The 16,901-nt window shown below is 49.3% G+C and overlaps 1 protein-coding gene across 1 annotated transcript in view; it reads right to left on the reverse strand.

Moving 5' to 3' along the window:
• Positions 1-4,939, reverse strand: part of LOC144727435 (hypoxia-inducible factor 1-alpha-like) — a 43,027-nt gene extending 38,088 nt beyond the window's left edge. Inside the window, 1 exon segment of the mRNA XM_078606262.1 lies at positions 4,808-4,939. Coding sequence (XP_078462388.1) covers positions 4,808-4,833 — 26 coding nt within the window. The 5' untranslated portion in view covers positions 4,834-4,939.
• Positions 4,940-16,901: the final 11,962 nt, after the last annotated feature.

Here is a 16,901-nt window from a genome sequence, read left to right on the forward strand (position 1 = left end):
TGAGACACACACAGAGGGAGACGTTCTTTTAAACGTAACAGACAAAAAGAGAGACGGACAGAGACCGAGAGGACACAGATTCAAAGAGAGTTGTGGGAGGGAGTCTCTAGGGAAGTTGAAGTGTGTTTTAATTGGGTACCAGACCAAATCTGACTCCATCAAGGCACAAACTGACCATTTACCAGAATTACACGTGGCTCCAAATTTCAGAGTAAAACTGCTAAATCCCAACTACATCATGACAAAATCATTTGGCTTAGTCACTCCACATTTTGCACTCGTGTGACGACTGGAAAGTTAGCTCTTAAATTAGGTTACACCACAAACTAATTATCCAGGGATATAATGTGATGCAGCCCACCGCTTTTGCTAATTACAGTGTGCATGTATGTATGCAGGTATCCATAAAGCTATCAGCCATTACTAAGGAATGATAATTAGACAGCCAAGGAATGGAACGTCCCGCAATCAGAACGTGTGCAGGTGCTAAGCGGATTGTTGCATGCAGAATCAAGACAGGTGGTACCACGACAATTCGGAATAAACATTGAGCAAAATATTTTTTGTGAGAAAAAAAACCCACTTAGACGTGGTGGCTCAGTGGTCAGAGTGCCTAGCTTGGCACCACTGAGATCCTTGGTTCAAAACCAAGTGATTCAACTGGGTTCTCAGAGTGTAGTGGAGTTTATGATCTCATACCGGCTATCAATGTCTGCGCACAAAAAAAATCACTTTTATTTGGTTGCGCACATAATTTGGCTGCATTTCCAGCTCCAACAATTAAAAGGATCCATTGGACGGAGGTATCTCCACTGATATCTGCTTCCGAGGGCTGTTTCTCTGAACACCCAAGATTGCACTCCTCTGAGAGATTTGAATGGATATTTCGTCTCATATGAGACCAATGGAAACCTATCATGCCATGACAGCAAGAGCAAAATTTACATAAAAATTTACGTTAAAGTACATTGACTTAAAGCTTTCGTGACTGCAGGAATTCATATTCGTTGGGTCTTTTGGTAAAGTCACGTAGATAGAAAAACAATAATAAAAATACAAAATATCACGACGTTTCGATCGCAACACAAGCAATCGTCATCAGATGAAAAAGTATCGCGGGAGAGCTGCTGAGTGTTGCGATCGAAACGTCGTGATATTTTTATTATTGTTTTTCTATCTACGTGGCTTTACCGAAAGACCCAAAGAATATTAAAGTACATTGGAAAAAAAACACGTTCCTTCGGAGTGGGCAGGTAGGAACTTGGTTGGACAGCGCTTTCGTGCACGACAGACAAATATGCACGACAGACAAATAATCCCCGGTGGGCAATGTGGAACCTGTTGTTCCTACCTGTATAACCATCTAGCCATAATTACACCACACAGACCCCCTGGTTAGCTTCATGTGTATATTGTACGAGTTCATTAAGCCTGTCTTCTCCAGGGAAAAGTTTAAATGAAATATAATTAACCTGATACGATTTTTTTTTATCTACCATCAGACACTACTCCAAAAAGATGTATTTTACCGCAAAAAAAACACAAATTATTGACTACTTGATTAAATTTCCTATATTTAAATACCTACTCATCGGAAACCGCTCGATTTAAAGAATCAGTTCCTTTTTTTATTCGAAAGAACAAAAATGAATGAACTTAATACTCTAGGAGAGGAAGCTCCTATCTTTTATTACCGGTATTCAGATTTCAACATCATAAAATGCGTATTAGTTTCGTTCTAATAAGAAATATCTCATAAGCAATAACAGATAGAACAATGGTTCTCGCTTTAATTTTATTTACTGTTTAAGGCTCTATCAAACGAAAATAAACCGCAATCTAATATTTTGAACATTTTCTGAATGACGCCAGGCACAAAAACGTTTATGGGGCACTTAAAATCGAAATGTCAGCTTTCTAACTGGTCGGGAGGTACCCTAGAGGTTTTTGAGACAGACAGATTAAGGTCTTTATTCATACAGACGATAGCTAATTTGCTCCCAAAGTAAAACAGCATCATGACAACTGCATCTGTCAGACGTGTACCAGAATAATTCGAGAAAATCCAAACACTACATTCATTCAATTATTTACTGCAGCCCAGTACATTAATTAACTATTCTGACCAAATTGAATAGTAACAAGACAATCAATCGTTAACCTATGTTGACTGATAGACAACATTAATAACTGATTTTCATGCCTAATCTACCCTCGGACCGTTTGGTCTCAACGGGCTCTTAATATTTTGATTTAAAGCTTTCGTGACTGCAGGGATTCATATTCTTGGTTCTTTCTATAATTTTATTATTTTATTGTTTCCCTTCTACGTGACTTTAACGAAAGAACCAAGAATGTGGGCTCTTAATAATCGAAAATAATGCCAAGCTCATTCTCAGTCAACCGCCGAATAAAGGCCACCCCCCGCACGCCATGTATATGCCACGGTACCCGATTTATACATTTCCCAGGTAAGAAGACAATAATATAAAGACAAAGATCCCAGTTTAGAGACACGTACCAAAGTGAACGAGCGCTGTTTGCGAGCACCTATTGAAACTCTTAGGTTTTTTCGGTAAAGTCACGTAGGTAAAAAAATTTTAATGATAGAAATAATAATAAATGAAAAGAAATCAATTGATTTTTCTTATAATTGATTTATTTTCATTTATGATTTTATTTCTATCATTATTTATATTTTTTATAAATAAATCAATTGAGCAATTGTCATATATTATTATTTTATTTATATAAGTACTTTTATTATTTTATTTCCATTTATTATTATTTAATTTCTATCATTATTTTTATTTTTTACCTATGTGATTTTACCGAAAAAACCTAAGAGTATGAATCCTTGCAGTCACGAAAGCTTCAAATCTACAATTAACACCTATTGAAGCCAGCACGGTGCGCGATGGGGTGAAGCCACACAAAAACCCATCCGTCTTTGTTTCCCTTACTGTTGTTTTACACACAATCGAGGCCCAAATCAAAGCTTTTGGAGCGGCCAGGACTGACCGAGGCCATCACCACCGGTCACTCATCTCGATTCTGGCCGGGAATCTAACTCGAGTCAGTCCAGCTTCATGGCGCACTACGGGACCCACATTACAGCACCACCGCTCCACCTTTACACACACACATTCTATTAATAATAACAACAACAATAAACAGCCGGTTGTGTATCCACTGACGGATGAATGTTGTCGATCATCGGGGTTGTTTGACCACACAAAACCACGCTGGCCAATGCGGGGTTTGTGACGGTGATGGTGGCCTTCGATCACGATCGATTCAGAAATCACTCGCTCACTCTTAACCGTGACCGGGAATCGGGATCATATTGTTGGTGTTGCTTGCCACTACTAACCTGTGTACACACACGCACACGTGGACTGTGGTGGGACTGCGAGCTATGGATGATACACTGCGTGGAGGGGCAACATTCCTGCAACCGCTTCCTCACACGCCACTTGCCAGCAAACCAGAAGGGCCCTCTGGGAGGAGAGTATTTGGCCTACTTTTCCAACGTCTGCCACGGCTGTATTGTGGAGCGGTGCGAGTGACCCACACACTTTTATTCCGCCAGAGAAGCCACCTGCCCAATCGATCGCCTGCACGCGTGCCCCACGTACAGATAACGAGGCAGGTGGGGGTGGGAATTGACGAATAAATGTGGATTTTATATCAACTGCCGCGCCTGGAGATAAACTCGAGGCTGCGGCCTCTCACGTGCCCATCACACACCACCACCAACAACAACAACCAGTGGCAACAACAACAGCAGCACCACCACGCACTGTACAGTACAAAATGGCGACGCGTTTGTTAGGCAACTCTTGACAGAGGGGGGGACGGGAGATCTTCTCCATCGTTCCTCTCCGATAACTATCGATCCCTTCCCCCCCCCCACCGACACCACCACCCCCCCTGGACTTTAACACATCGCAGATTCGACCCGCGACCGAGGCGCCGCGTTAAATCGCACAACTTTTGAGGGTAAATTCGTCGGGCCCCCCTTTCTTCACATTTCCTCCCCGTGGGCGGCTCGGGCGAGTGGTGGGCGAGTGGTGGGCGAGTGGTGGGCGAGTGGTGGGAGACCCCCCCCCCATCCAACCCCCCCCCATCCGACCCCCTTATCCGACCACCCCCCCCACCAGACCCCCCCCCCACCCCCGACCCCCACTCGACCCCCCCCCCCCACATCCGACCCCCCACCCGACCACCCCCCCCACCAGACCCCCCCCCACCCCCGACCCCCACTCGACCCCCCCCCACATCCGACCCGACCACCCCCCCCACCAGACCCCCCCCCCACCCCCGACCCCCACTCGACCCCCCCCCCCCCACATCCGACCCCCCACCCGACCACCCCCCCACCAGACCCCCCCCCACCCCGATCCCCACTCGACCCCCCCCCACCGGACGCGCCACACCGCCAAAGCGACAGCCAAAAAACTCTCTCAACGAATCGACGTTCAACATGCGCGAGAAAGGGGGGCAGGGGGGGGGAGCCGTTTCCGATTGACGTTCGCGCTGCGAGCTCGTAGTTCCCCTCGCCGCATCCAACAAACTCCGCGGGGGGGGGGGGGGTGACGGTCTCCGGCCCTCGACGAGGCGGCCGGGCTAACCACTTCCAGCAGAAGCCCCCCCCCCCCGGGGGGAGCCGCTCCCCCACGACTCGTCGGGCCGCGGCGGCTGCTTCCCCGCGTTAAAGTTCGACTCTGGCTGAGGTGGGGGGGGGGGCGCCGCCCGCCTCCTCCTCAAGCCACCGCGACGTCGTCGTCGTCAGCCGGGCCCTCACCTCTTTTTCTCTTTATCCGCCGACATCGCCGGGAAGACGCGAGGCGCACAAAAGGCTGCGGGAGCGACAACGCTGCTGGCGAGGCTTTGACGAGTGGCGTGGAGGGGGGGTGGAAGGGCTGCTCGCGCGTAATGACGTCACTGCGTGCGCGGTGACATCACGTCGGTTTACGACGTGTGGGTTGCGCGATGACGTCACGCGCAAGGCGTCGCGTCGTTGCCGACATTACGTTGCGCGCGATGACGTCACGCGCACGGCGGCGCGTCGTTGCCGACATTACGTTGCGCGCGATGACGTCACGCGCAAGGTGTTCGCGTTCCCGATTTTACTTTGCGCGCGATGACGTCACGTATAAGGCATTGCGTGGCTTACGACGGATGACGTTGAAGAATAACAAGGGGCCGGGGGTGACGTTACGCGTGAGCAGCCTGCTTTATTTATTTATCAAAAGCAGGCGAGGGTAATGACGTCACCCGGAATCTGTTTCACATTTCTCCCACGTCAGCAACTTCTGCTGCAACGCGATAACAATCATGCAGATCAACATCCAGAATAGCAATTGTAGATCATTCGACGACAAAAACAACAACAGCACTCGCTTTCGTCAATAATATTGGCTTAAAAGCAAGTTATGGACATTTTGCATGGCACGTAGGGCTTGCGGATATTGACAGAGTTGGAGAATTAGATTTGCCCAAAATGTTTTCCTGACTACATGTCAGTGTCAATGTTAGTCACCAAATGCTGCAGCAGACATTTGAGTTATTTTGTCGATTGTGCATCACTGCCAACGCATCAGCAGCAGCAGCATCGCCAAACACAAACATGGGCAATAACTGATCGTGAACGCATGACAATTGTGTTGACAAAGGGGCCGTCCATAAATGACGTCACGCGATTTTGGACGATTTTTGAACCCCCCCTCTCTCGTCACACGGCGTCACAAAAAGTCAGACCCCCCCCTCAAATATGACGTCACAAAGCTCTGCCCCCCCCCCCCCCAAAACCATATTTCCATTTTGAAAATAAAACGTGCTTCAAATCGCTTTAAACTATTGTCATTGTAGTGCGTATTTAATGTGGCGCTGCACTCTGATGTTGTAGGAAAAAACATTTATTAAAAAGTCTATTTAATTAAGTAGAACGTGTTGTCTATATTTATTTAAAGTTGCACATTTTGATGTGACGTCACATTTCTCAAACCCCCCCTCCCTCGTCACGCATCGTCACAAATGTCTGACCCCCCTCGCCCCCCAGGTGCGTGACGTAATTTATGGACGGCCCCAAAGGGCTGTACATTAAAATAATATTAACAATACAGTATTAGTATCGCAATATCATTCACAGATTTGTATCGATCCACTGCTGGAAGAAACCACCTCGCCACGTTGTGTCCGTCACGTTGCATTGTTCGCCCAAACAATAGAACGCGGATTTGTATGTGTGTATGTACGTTGAACTTCTTTCACACCGTACGTAGCCGGCCATGCTCATTGGAGGTGCGGAGGAAGGCCAGCAAACCAAACACAAAAAGCAGTTCTAAAGAAACGAGTTTCAAATCTGGATGTAAAAGTGCAAAGCTCCCAGTGGCGTCCTAATATTGGACGGAAGAGCGTTCCAGACGGCCGCAGAAGCGCATCCGAAAGCGCCGCGCGATGCGGTGACCGCCGCCTTTGTTCGACGGTGAGCCAAAAGCCGCTGCGAGTACGACCGCAGTTTTCTCCTCGACGAGATCAGCGAGGTCCTGTGATTCATTTGTGCCGAGCACTTTGTGTCAAAGTCATTGTTATGCAAGTCCAAGTCGAGTCGCAAGTCATCAAATTCATGACTCGAGTCTGACTCGAGTCCAAGTCACATGACTCGAGTCCACACCTCTGGTGTGTAATGAGTGCGACCCTATGATGCATTCGTTACGCAACCGGACGGGGACACGGTCAGATTTGCAAAGCAGAGTCGAAATGCGACTGCGTCTAAAAGACGTTGCACAGACACACGGGGTGTATTTACATTGTACGGAGAGAGGCACTCGGCACTGAACTTGAACTTGACCAGAGGTCAAGGATCCATCGAGTCTGTGACCTGAACCGCCTTGCTGTACTGCCACCTCCTGGTCCGATCGTAAATTGACTTGAAAATGTTTTGACTCCCAACACGTTACAAAGGATGGTCTCGGAGGAAATGCAAAAGTACCTGCAGCCCTGTCGTGGTGGCTAGCAGACATTGGCATTTATCTGCTGAACATATTTTCTGTCATCAAGCGCAGTAATATCGTCTTTGATGGTGCCAGCCGACAATTGACTGCCGTCTGAATTGAACTGTGCTGCTCCCTGTCGATGATATACCATTGCCTTCTGAGCAGACTTTCCTGCTCACTCCTGAGTACGGGTGACATCCATGATGAAACTCCTCGAGTCTCTGTGATCTTGACCTTTGGCGCAATACTTAGGACACTGGACATGCAATCCAGGGGATCGGAGGTCTAGTCGGGGAGCATAGACTTTGCAGCATAGTACGGTACAACGATTGGCTTTTCAGTTGCACTGTCCTCTACTACAGTACTCACTTCGCCGTGCTTCGCTCGTCATTGCAGAGTTATTGCCTCTAATGCTGGGCATGGCCCATGGCCTGAAACGTCGGGGGAATGTGCCAATTAGGCCTGCATACTGCTCCGTGCGACAGATTAAATTAGAGAGAAGCGGAAAGAGAAACACGTGGATTAGAGAACATGCGCAAGTTGGAGACGTCGTGTCGACTGATACGGGGGGGGGGGGGGGGAGCAGGAGGCGTCGCCAGAAGAGAGGGTGGCCGATGGTCGAGACTAACTACAGAGTGGCAGCCCAAGGAGCGAACGAGCTCGAGAGGACATCCGGCGATGAGATCAGATCGTGCGCACGAGCTACAGATGGAGCGTTCAGAATCAGAATCTGTATTTATAGTGGAGGAATCCGATGAGCTATGAAGCTCTTTCTCACAACTGTCCAGTAGGGCCGGGTCACAACGTTACAACAACAAACACGATTGGAGTGCAGAGCATAGGAGAGGTAAAACGAATCACTTAAAAAAAACATACAATTAAAACTGAACTAGATATATTTTTTGATTTAAAGCTTTCGTGACTGCAGGGGTTCATATTCTTGGTTCTTTCGGTAAAGTCACGTAGAAGGGAAATAATAAAATAATAGAAATAAAACATAATACAATTCTCACGACGTTTCGGCCACATACACAAGCAGCCGTCCTCAGGTGAAGAAGACAGCGTCCAGCGTCATTAAGACGCTGTATTTCCTTCAGCTCTGTTCTTCACCTGAGGACGGCTGCTTGTGTTGTGGCCGAAACGTCGTGAGAATGTTATTATGTTTTATTATTATTTTATTATTTCCCTTCTACGTGACTTTACCGAAAGATCCAAGAATATACTTCCCGCGTGTCTTAAACACGACACTGTGGTCCAGTTTCGATTTCCCTGGGTCTCATCAGCAAGCCGGACTTTTAACATGACGCTGCATCGCAGACATCTGGCCACGAGGTGGCGGTGTGCGTGCGTGTTTGAGTACCTGCGTGCGCTTGTGGAGTAGTAAACGTCAACACTGGGGAGACAAAGGCGGCCGTGCGTGGTGCCGGCCGTCGCGAACAGCAACCTCTCCCAACAGCACGTTGAAGGCTACTTGGGGGATCTTTGTCTTTGTGCGGTGTGGGTATGCCATTCGTCATGCGCGGGGCGGTGGTGCAGTGATTTGCACCGTGCATGCTATGAACCGGGGCACGGCAAGCCGAGCTCCAATACCGACCACGGCTAACATTAGTGGCGAGTGATGTATCAACTGGTCCTGGGTAATATTCACAAACCCCGCACTGAGCAACGTGGGGAAGTATGGTCCGATAACCCCCTATTGCCGACCCTGCATGGAGAGAACCTACTTTAGATTGAGGAAGGGCTGTTCAGTCATGTATTTTTCAGTACTATTCATTTATATTTAAATGTCAAGTATCAATAACTGGGTTTCCAATATAACTACATGTAGTCCAATTCACAAAAAGTAATGTATTGATGAATAACTAATCGATGAAAAGTCATCCCATTGTGCTCTGAAGGGCTATTGCATATAAAGTCACTCATTTTTTATTTTCTCCTGCGGGCTGTGTTCCTGAGATTTGTTTTCAGTTTCTCTACAAATATAAGATCGATGCCGTCAAATTCCCAGAAGAGATTTGCTTGATTAAACAAAAACTTACTCTTAGGTTTTTTCGGTAAAGTCACGTAGGTATAAAAAAATAAAAAATAAACTTTATTGAAATAATAATAGAAATAAAATAATAAATCACGTGATTTGTTATTTTATTTCTATAATTATTTCTATTATTTTTATTATTTTTTATTTTATTTTTTACCTACGTGACTTTACCGAAAAAACAGCACGGCAAAGTCATGGATTGGTCGCGATTACTATTGACCACGCCAACCCATTGCATACAACATTCACGTCTCACAATCCATATGCAACGGATCTTACGCAATGCCACGCATGCGTTCAACTCCCGCGTCTCATCATAAGCCATGATCTATCCACTGCCAGATGAAGTGGGGGGGGGGGGGGTCCCTACACCGTCGCCACCACAATCCACCCTTCGCACCTGCACACACGAGCCCATTTCATCGCTCCATCTCCATGCAAAATCAGCATCTCTATTTTTATCCCAGAAGAATCCCGGCTGACACTCCGTCACCACGCCTCGACCATCGACCATCAACCCTTGCCAGCGACGGTGTCCTATACCCGATCCCCTCTGAACAGTTTGCCCGAGGTCTTTAAGCTGGCAGGCCGCTCTCTAATCCACGCCTTTTGATTTGAACTTCGAATTGAACTCTGCAATCGTTCGATGGCGAGCCGCTCACGTGTACCGCTAGACCACATTGCATGAACGAGGACTCAAAACATCGGAAGGCCGCTAAAGCTGGTTGAGTAGCGGCGAGGTGGGGGGGCTTGGGTCTGCGTGGCGGGCGGTGTGCGTTGTTGTTCACGGTCCGGCGTAAAGAATTACAAAAATTCCGGCGTCACGCGATACCTGCGGAATAGTCGGGCTGTGTACATGCTCTACAGTAATACGTGTGTGTGTGTGTGTCGGATTAGGGAGGTATGTCTGTGTGCGTGTGTGGGTGTGATGTTGGCCACCCACCCCTTCGTGTGCCGTCGCCGCCTTCATAGGTACTCGCTAACAACACCTGCCCCAACAGCATGTTAAGACTGTACGGGGGATCGTTGTCTTTGGGTGGGAGGGCCTTCATATGTGCTCGCTAATAGCACTCGCCCCAATAGCCTGTGAGGTTATACGGGGGATATTTATCTTTTGTGTCAGGGGTGGTGGTTGGCATGCGTGTGGGGTGTTTACGTTGGGAGCGGTGGCGCAGTGGTTAGCTCACTGCGCTACACGTGGACTCCCCCCCCGCCAATCCTCGACTCCCCCCCCCCGACACACACCTGCGGGTTCCCATGAATCGAGGCGACGGAACGGAGCGGCGGTGTCGCCTTTCAGTCGCCGCGATGACCCATTGATTTTTGTCAACTCAGAGCCGGGCTTTTAAGGGGCCCGCGTGGAGTTGAGAGAGTCGGAGGGAACACAGAGGAATTGGATTTCGCCGCCACTGAATGCCTCTGTAAGCGATACGATGAGCCGCCGCCTCGACGTACCAAAGCGAGGCGCTGTGCGTGTGTTGGTGTCATGGACATTCAATTCGATCCACTGCTGGATGAGCGCGGTGCGTTCCGTAACTTCCGTCCCGCGCGCGGAACGATGATGGGTCGCTCCGTCCTCTGCTTCCTTTCAAATGCTCTTACGGCCGTCCTCCTCGCCGCCCCCCCACCGCCGCCACCGCAATCCTCTCATCCACGCGGTGGTTTTTGATAGATGATTGGACGATGAGATCATTGGTCAAGGCGAGCACGTGCAGCGGGACGATGAACGTGCGTAAAATGTCACGTGTCGCGCGCGCCGCGATTTCGTTATGACGTCGGCGCCGTTCATTGGGCGATGAGAGACGCGGAATAACGCATATAACGAAGATAGCATGAAAAAGAACACTCGTCACGTTCGTCAATAACACCGTGGCTTTAAAAACAAAGGGTTTGTATAGGACGTGGGTTCGATTCCGACCCTGACGCCTGTTGTACATTTGAAGTTTGCGTGTTCTCCCACGTGGAATTTTTTCTCTCCGGGTCCTCCCGTTTCCCCCCCTCCACATGGATAATCAAGACGCCTAGGGATTAATTGGCTGCTATACATTTCCACGCGATAAGCCACTTCTTCGTTGAGCTGTCATTTGTGGCCAGGTCGCTTCTGAGAAAGCGTTATATAGCTCAGTGGGCTTTACCTGGTAAACAAAATAGTTTTTTAAAAATACAGTTCTGGGATTCCCTCTTCACCAACCAGCAGGCGCGGCGAAATGTGACATCCGATGAGCACGATTGGTTACTTACGGTGTGAAAGAAGTTCAACATACATATAACCTAACCGGCAACGGATACCCATTGTACTTAGTCCCCCCCTTCTCGCACGAAGGGCTCACAAGTAAAGTAATCACATTTATCCCGCTTTTTAAGGAACGAAACGGGAGGATTTCTCCACAAATCTGGCTGTCCGCCTGATGAAGCTGGTTGTAATTACTGGCGAAACGTCGTACTCAGATTGTAAATGTTGTGGATTTGCTCTCCAACACGCCGGTTAGTGCTGTACTAGTAACGCATTTGCACGTTCGGTTTACGTGTCGGGTGGTTCACGACACATTTATATATACGCGCTCTATCTAAAAAAACACCTTATATTATGGATACATACATGCATACATGTCCACACAACCCCACATCGGCGACACGGCGTGCGGAAGACCTTCATCCAGCAGAGAGAGAGAGAGGCTGCTGCTGGTGATGTCCCCGTGGATGAACGCGCGCGCGCGTGACGCGCGGATTATAGGTGACGCTGCATGGGTGCTGCTGAACTCCGAAGCGGAGCCAAAAAATAATGCTTCGAGTTCAATCCGATCCTGGAATGCGTCCCGATCCTTTCGAGATGAAGACTCCTTTCCAGCCGCGACGAGCCCTGACCGGTGTCGAGAGGAGGCTTGAAACCAAATTTAATTAAGCAGTTCACCGTTGCTCGTAACAAATCAACAAAACCTTCGACACATTCGTCAATAACGATGCTTTAAATGGAAATATATATGTATGTACGATCGACGGCGTTTTTGTTGTTGATGGAACTTATATATTAAGGTGTTGTCGGACAATTAGCCCACGTGTGCGAGGGGGCCACACTTGTATGTCATACAAACGGAACAGGTGGAGTCCACATTTTTTGCTATCTCGCACTCTCCGGAGCGCGCCAGAGTATGGCAACTCCACGACGTCCATCCACGGGGAGGGAGTCTCCCCAACGTTTCTGTGATCCCCAAACCCTCGCTGCTGCCTCTACAAGTGCAGCATCAGAGGATGCAGGCGTGGCAGCCACCACGGCCTGGCTACAATCTGCAGCAGCACAATTTCAACCACTCTGCTACAGAGTAATGTTCGTCGCATGGCAATCAACCCTACATTTATTTCTGCATTGATGGAGCTAGAATTTAGCCACATTTTAGTGAAAATACATATTTAACATGGCTGGGTCTGCATTCGGTACGGTTATACTGGTAGGAACCTCCTGGTTACACCAGCCCACAGGGGATTATTGTGTCCGTCGTGCAGGGAGGGGCTGAGTGGGGAGGGAGGGGCTGAATGGGGAGGAGCTGGGTGGAGAGGGTGGGGCTGGATGGGGAGGGGAGGGTGGGGAGGGGCTGGGTGGGGAGGGTGGGGAGGGGCTGGGTGGGGAGGGTGGGGCTGGGTGGGCGGTGGGAGGGGTGGGGCTGGGTGGGGAGGGGCTGGTCACCCCGTGGTGCCCTTATAAAACTCAACGTTTAACCTACTCACGCCGGCTTGTGCCCGCCCTCACAGTCGGGCATATTTGCCGAATACACCACGCCGCCGTTGACCCTGGCCATTGACCGAGCAACCCAATGTTCCTACCAGCTCCCTCCGCAGGAATGTTTTATGGTCATTGGTGATCGGGCCTGGACCATGGACTCGCTGCACTTGAATCCCCTGTTAAATCACAGGCGGATGAAAGCTGGTTTCGACTCCACTAGTTTCCTACTTCTGACGGTGAAATCCGTCGGAGCGGTGGCGCGGTGGTTAGCGCGCTGCGCTATGGAACTTGCGCACTTGAGTCCGATCACTGAGTGCTGCAAGTGCAGCCTCTGTGTGTGTGTGGTGTCAGAGACGCCTTTCCAAACCGCGCGTGGCGAACGCCGTGTTCTTCTCGACGAACCGTTAAATAATGCAAATATTATACGTGCTTAATAAAAACTTACTACTCCCCCCACCCCTTTGCCTGCCCCCCCCCCTTTCCCCCCACATCCTCCGCCTCCCCCCCCTTCAACCCCCTGCATCTCGGATGACCATATGCGCGTGGCAGATGGAAACGCGAAGAACGAAGCGGTTTTTTTCTCCCTTTAAGCAATTAATCGTAAGGCAAGAACGCTTCAAAGAGCGCGAGGTGCACGCTGCTTAATGCAATAACAGCGAACCAGTGGCCAGCCAGCCAACACAGCCTCGTGTATCCTCTTACCGCCGAGCCTGCAGCCTCGGCGTGCGTGGGTGCGTGCGCGCGTGTGTTGCGTGTGCGTGCGTGTGTGTGTATGTGTGTGTGTCTGTGTGTGTGTCTGTGTGTGTGTCTGTGTGTGTGTCTGTGTGTGTGTAGTGGGGAGCGGTAGTGTAGCAGTTAGCGCGCTGCACTACGAACTTGGCGACCCGGGTTCGATTCCCGCTCACGGAAAACACCAGTGATGATTATCTGAACCGGTCCTGGGCCTACCCTAGGTCGACTCAGCCTAAAATGAGTACCTGGTGCGGTGTGTAAACATCGCCACGAGGGAGACAAAGGCGGCAGGGCGTGGTGCCGGCCGTACCGGCCGTTAAATGTGCTCGCTTACAGCACTTGCCCCAAAAGAATGTATAAAGCTATACGGGGGTTTCGATTTAAAGCTTTCGTGACTGCAGGGATTTATCTTCTTGGTTCTTTCGGTAAAGTCACGTAGAAGGGAAGTAATAAAATAATAAAAAGAAAAAGAAAACATAATAAAATAATTATTTCATTATGTTTTATTATTATTTTATTACTTCCCTTCTACGTGACTTTACCGAAATAACCAAGAAGATATACGGGGGTTCTTTGTCGTTGTGACTCAGGCCTAATTGTGACGGCGAAATGCCTGGTGGATAATTCGTGTGGTAGAGGTGGTATTGCTGATTGGGTGATGATGATGAAGATGATGTGGTGGTGTCGATGATGATGATGCGCCTCCGCCTAGCACGGTTGGCTACGTACGGCGCGAAAGAAGCGGGGTTGTGCAGGGAGAATGGAGGTGGTGGTGTAGAGGGAGGGAGGGAGTTGGGGTTACACACTGCTTCAAGGAGGAACCTTACCCACGTGGAACGTGTTTCTCGTCTTCACTGCACTTTGAAGGAGGAGGAGGAGGGAAGGGGAGAAGATTATTCCTTGCGGCAAAACGTCGAGGCGCTCGACACGGTGATTTATTCGCCCGGGTTGATGCGGATAATTGTGTCAGTAAATCGGGTGTTGATTTTTATTTTATTTTAATTGTTTTGCCTGTTAAGTTGTGATTGGTTTTCAACGCAGGTCTCGCTGTAAACAAATGCACGTGCCTTTATACTTTTTACATTGCGAATTCACATCCTGGTTTGATAAGGGAGGGGTTGACTCCGCCCATCATCCACCAGGGGCCGGTAAATCAGTACCACTTTGTGGGCAAGTCAAGGCGGCTCTTCTGTGGACGGATCCGCTCCCACTATAGGAACGCGGAATTTCCATAACTGGCTTTTCGCCGGCGGTGAATGTGTTTAAATTCAATATAAGCAGCACATTATGGATTCTATGAAATCACAGTTACAAACCCACAAATTATATTTGGCGATGTCGCTATCGCGTTGGCAGCGGTGCACAAGAACAATTCACAAGAAGGGCCATTGCCCGAAACATCACCTTTTAAATATATATTTTATTTTAAAACGGTGTTACTGACCAATTATTTTTGCGTCGACCTTGCAGTCGATTGTTTGCACGCATTCATTTGAAGAATAAAACAAAAGTGAATTTCATATTATACTAGAATTATTTTAAAAAAAGTTTTGCTGGCTGGCTGGATTTCTGGCTGGCTAGCAGGACGTCACGTCCGGAAGGGATTAAGGTGACGGACGGAGAAAGTGAATTTCAGCTTCGGCAAAGAACGGCGAGCGGAGTGAACGTGAGGGGTGTCCCTCTGGGTCAACTCCGAAGGTGCCTTCGCCGCCGCGAGACTCTCCGTTATTCTTGCTAAGTGCAAATACATTTCGGAAAATCGCTTCCAAATGCCCCCTCGCGGAAGGAAGTGCCCGCCACGTGCGGTTTGGCTTTTGTTGTTGGGAGCCGATTCGCTCTCGTGGCGCGAGGCACGCAGATTACGCATCGAGGCTGTGTTTTTTTTAAGTAAAAAAAATCATCACCTTACTTTCCGGTGCGGAGCGGTGGCGCAGTGGTTAGCGCACTGATCCCGGCGACCTGAGTGTCGGCTGACATCGGTTGGCGAGTGATATTTGAACCGCTCCTGAGAGTGCATAGCTCCAGTGTCTTCCTAATGTGTGTACGTTAAACTTCTTTCGCACCGTACGTAGCCAACTATACCAATCGGAGGTGCGGGAACAAACACAACAAGCTAATTCTAAAATAACGAGTTTTGAAATCTAGATTTAAAAGTGAATAGCTCCAGTGGCTTCCTAATATCGGAAGGTAGAGCGTTCCAGACGGCCGCAGAAGCGCGTACAAAGCAAACCGTCCGAATCGGACTAAATAAACAAATCGAATGGGACCCGAATCGTGACAATGCATCAAAGGACGGAGGAGGAGGAGGAAGAGCGATTGGATGGTGGTGTTGTGTGCGATCATTACTCAGAGGTGGTTGGTCCCATTGACGTCTCAACCATTCCATGCGAGACTTCTGGTAAGAAAGTCAGGCTCTCCGATGCGTTTTGGTGCTTCGAATGATGTCCGACGTTTCGCTCCACCTGCTGTGAGCCCCTTTCAGCAAACACATCGCACAGCTGAGCTATACAGCGCCACCGCAACAACCTTTCAGGAAACCGTGAGTAACTACTGCCTGCATTTTCAGCCAGCACGAGCGTGTAACAAAAATCAGGCAGTCTGTGCGTTCATCCACTCAGTCACTTTCAGCTGTCACCGAAACAGCCCGAAGGCAATGCAGACGATTTCCCGAAATTATATTTTATTTTATTTTTGGTCGAGGGTCCACATACCTCGAGTGATGACGACAGTCATCGGTGGTGTCTGTGGCTCCGGGTTGAAGAACGCGTTGACAGCTCGAGGAGTCTTCTCAACTTTTATCCTCTCCGCGTCTCATTTTTAAGCCCCCCTCCCTCTCTCTCTCTACTCCCCCCCTCCCCACCTCTCCCTTCTCTCTCATCTCGGGAGAGTCTACAACCTCAGGTAGTGAATTCCTCCTGAGCGGAATGGAGTCTGTAATGAAATCCGACAGAAGTTCGCGTCTCGAGACGGCGCCTCGAGCAAGGATGCGGTCACACTCGGATGCGCTTGTGCTCGTGTGGGTGTGTGCACGTTGAACTTCTTTCGCACCGTACGTAGCCAACCGTGCTAATCGGAGGTGCGCGGTTGTGCGACGGTTAAGAGCGCTGAGCTACGAACCCGGCGGCGGACCCAGGTTTGATTCCCGCTCACGGTCAACACCAGTGACGATTAACTGAACCGGTTCTTGGCCTGGCCTAGGTCGACTCAGCCTCAAATGAGTACCCGGTGCGGTGTGTGAAATTATCGCCAGTCGGGAGATAAAAGTTGGCCGAGCGTGGTGCTGGCCACCCACCCCATTGTGTGTGCCATAGGGGGGGGGGGGGCCTCACGGACAGCACTTGCCCCAACAGTCGTTTCTAAGGCTATTCGGGGGATCTTTGTCTTTATGTTTGTTCAAAGGTGCCACGGTCAC

This window comes from Lampetra planeri, chromosome 25 (genome assembly GCF_965212315.1).
Source record: "Lampetra planeri chromosome 25, kcLamPlan1.2.h2, whole genome shotgun sequence".
NCBI classification, from domain to species: domain Eukaryota; kingdom Metazoa; phylum Chordata; class Hyperoartia; order Petromyzontiformes; family Petromyzontidae; genus Lampetra; species Lampetra planeri.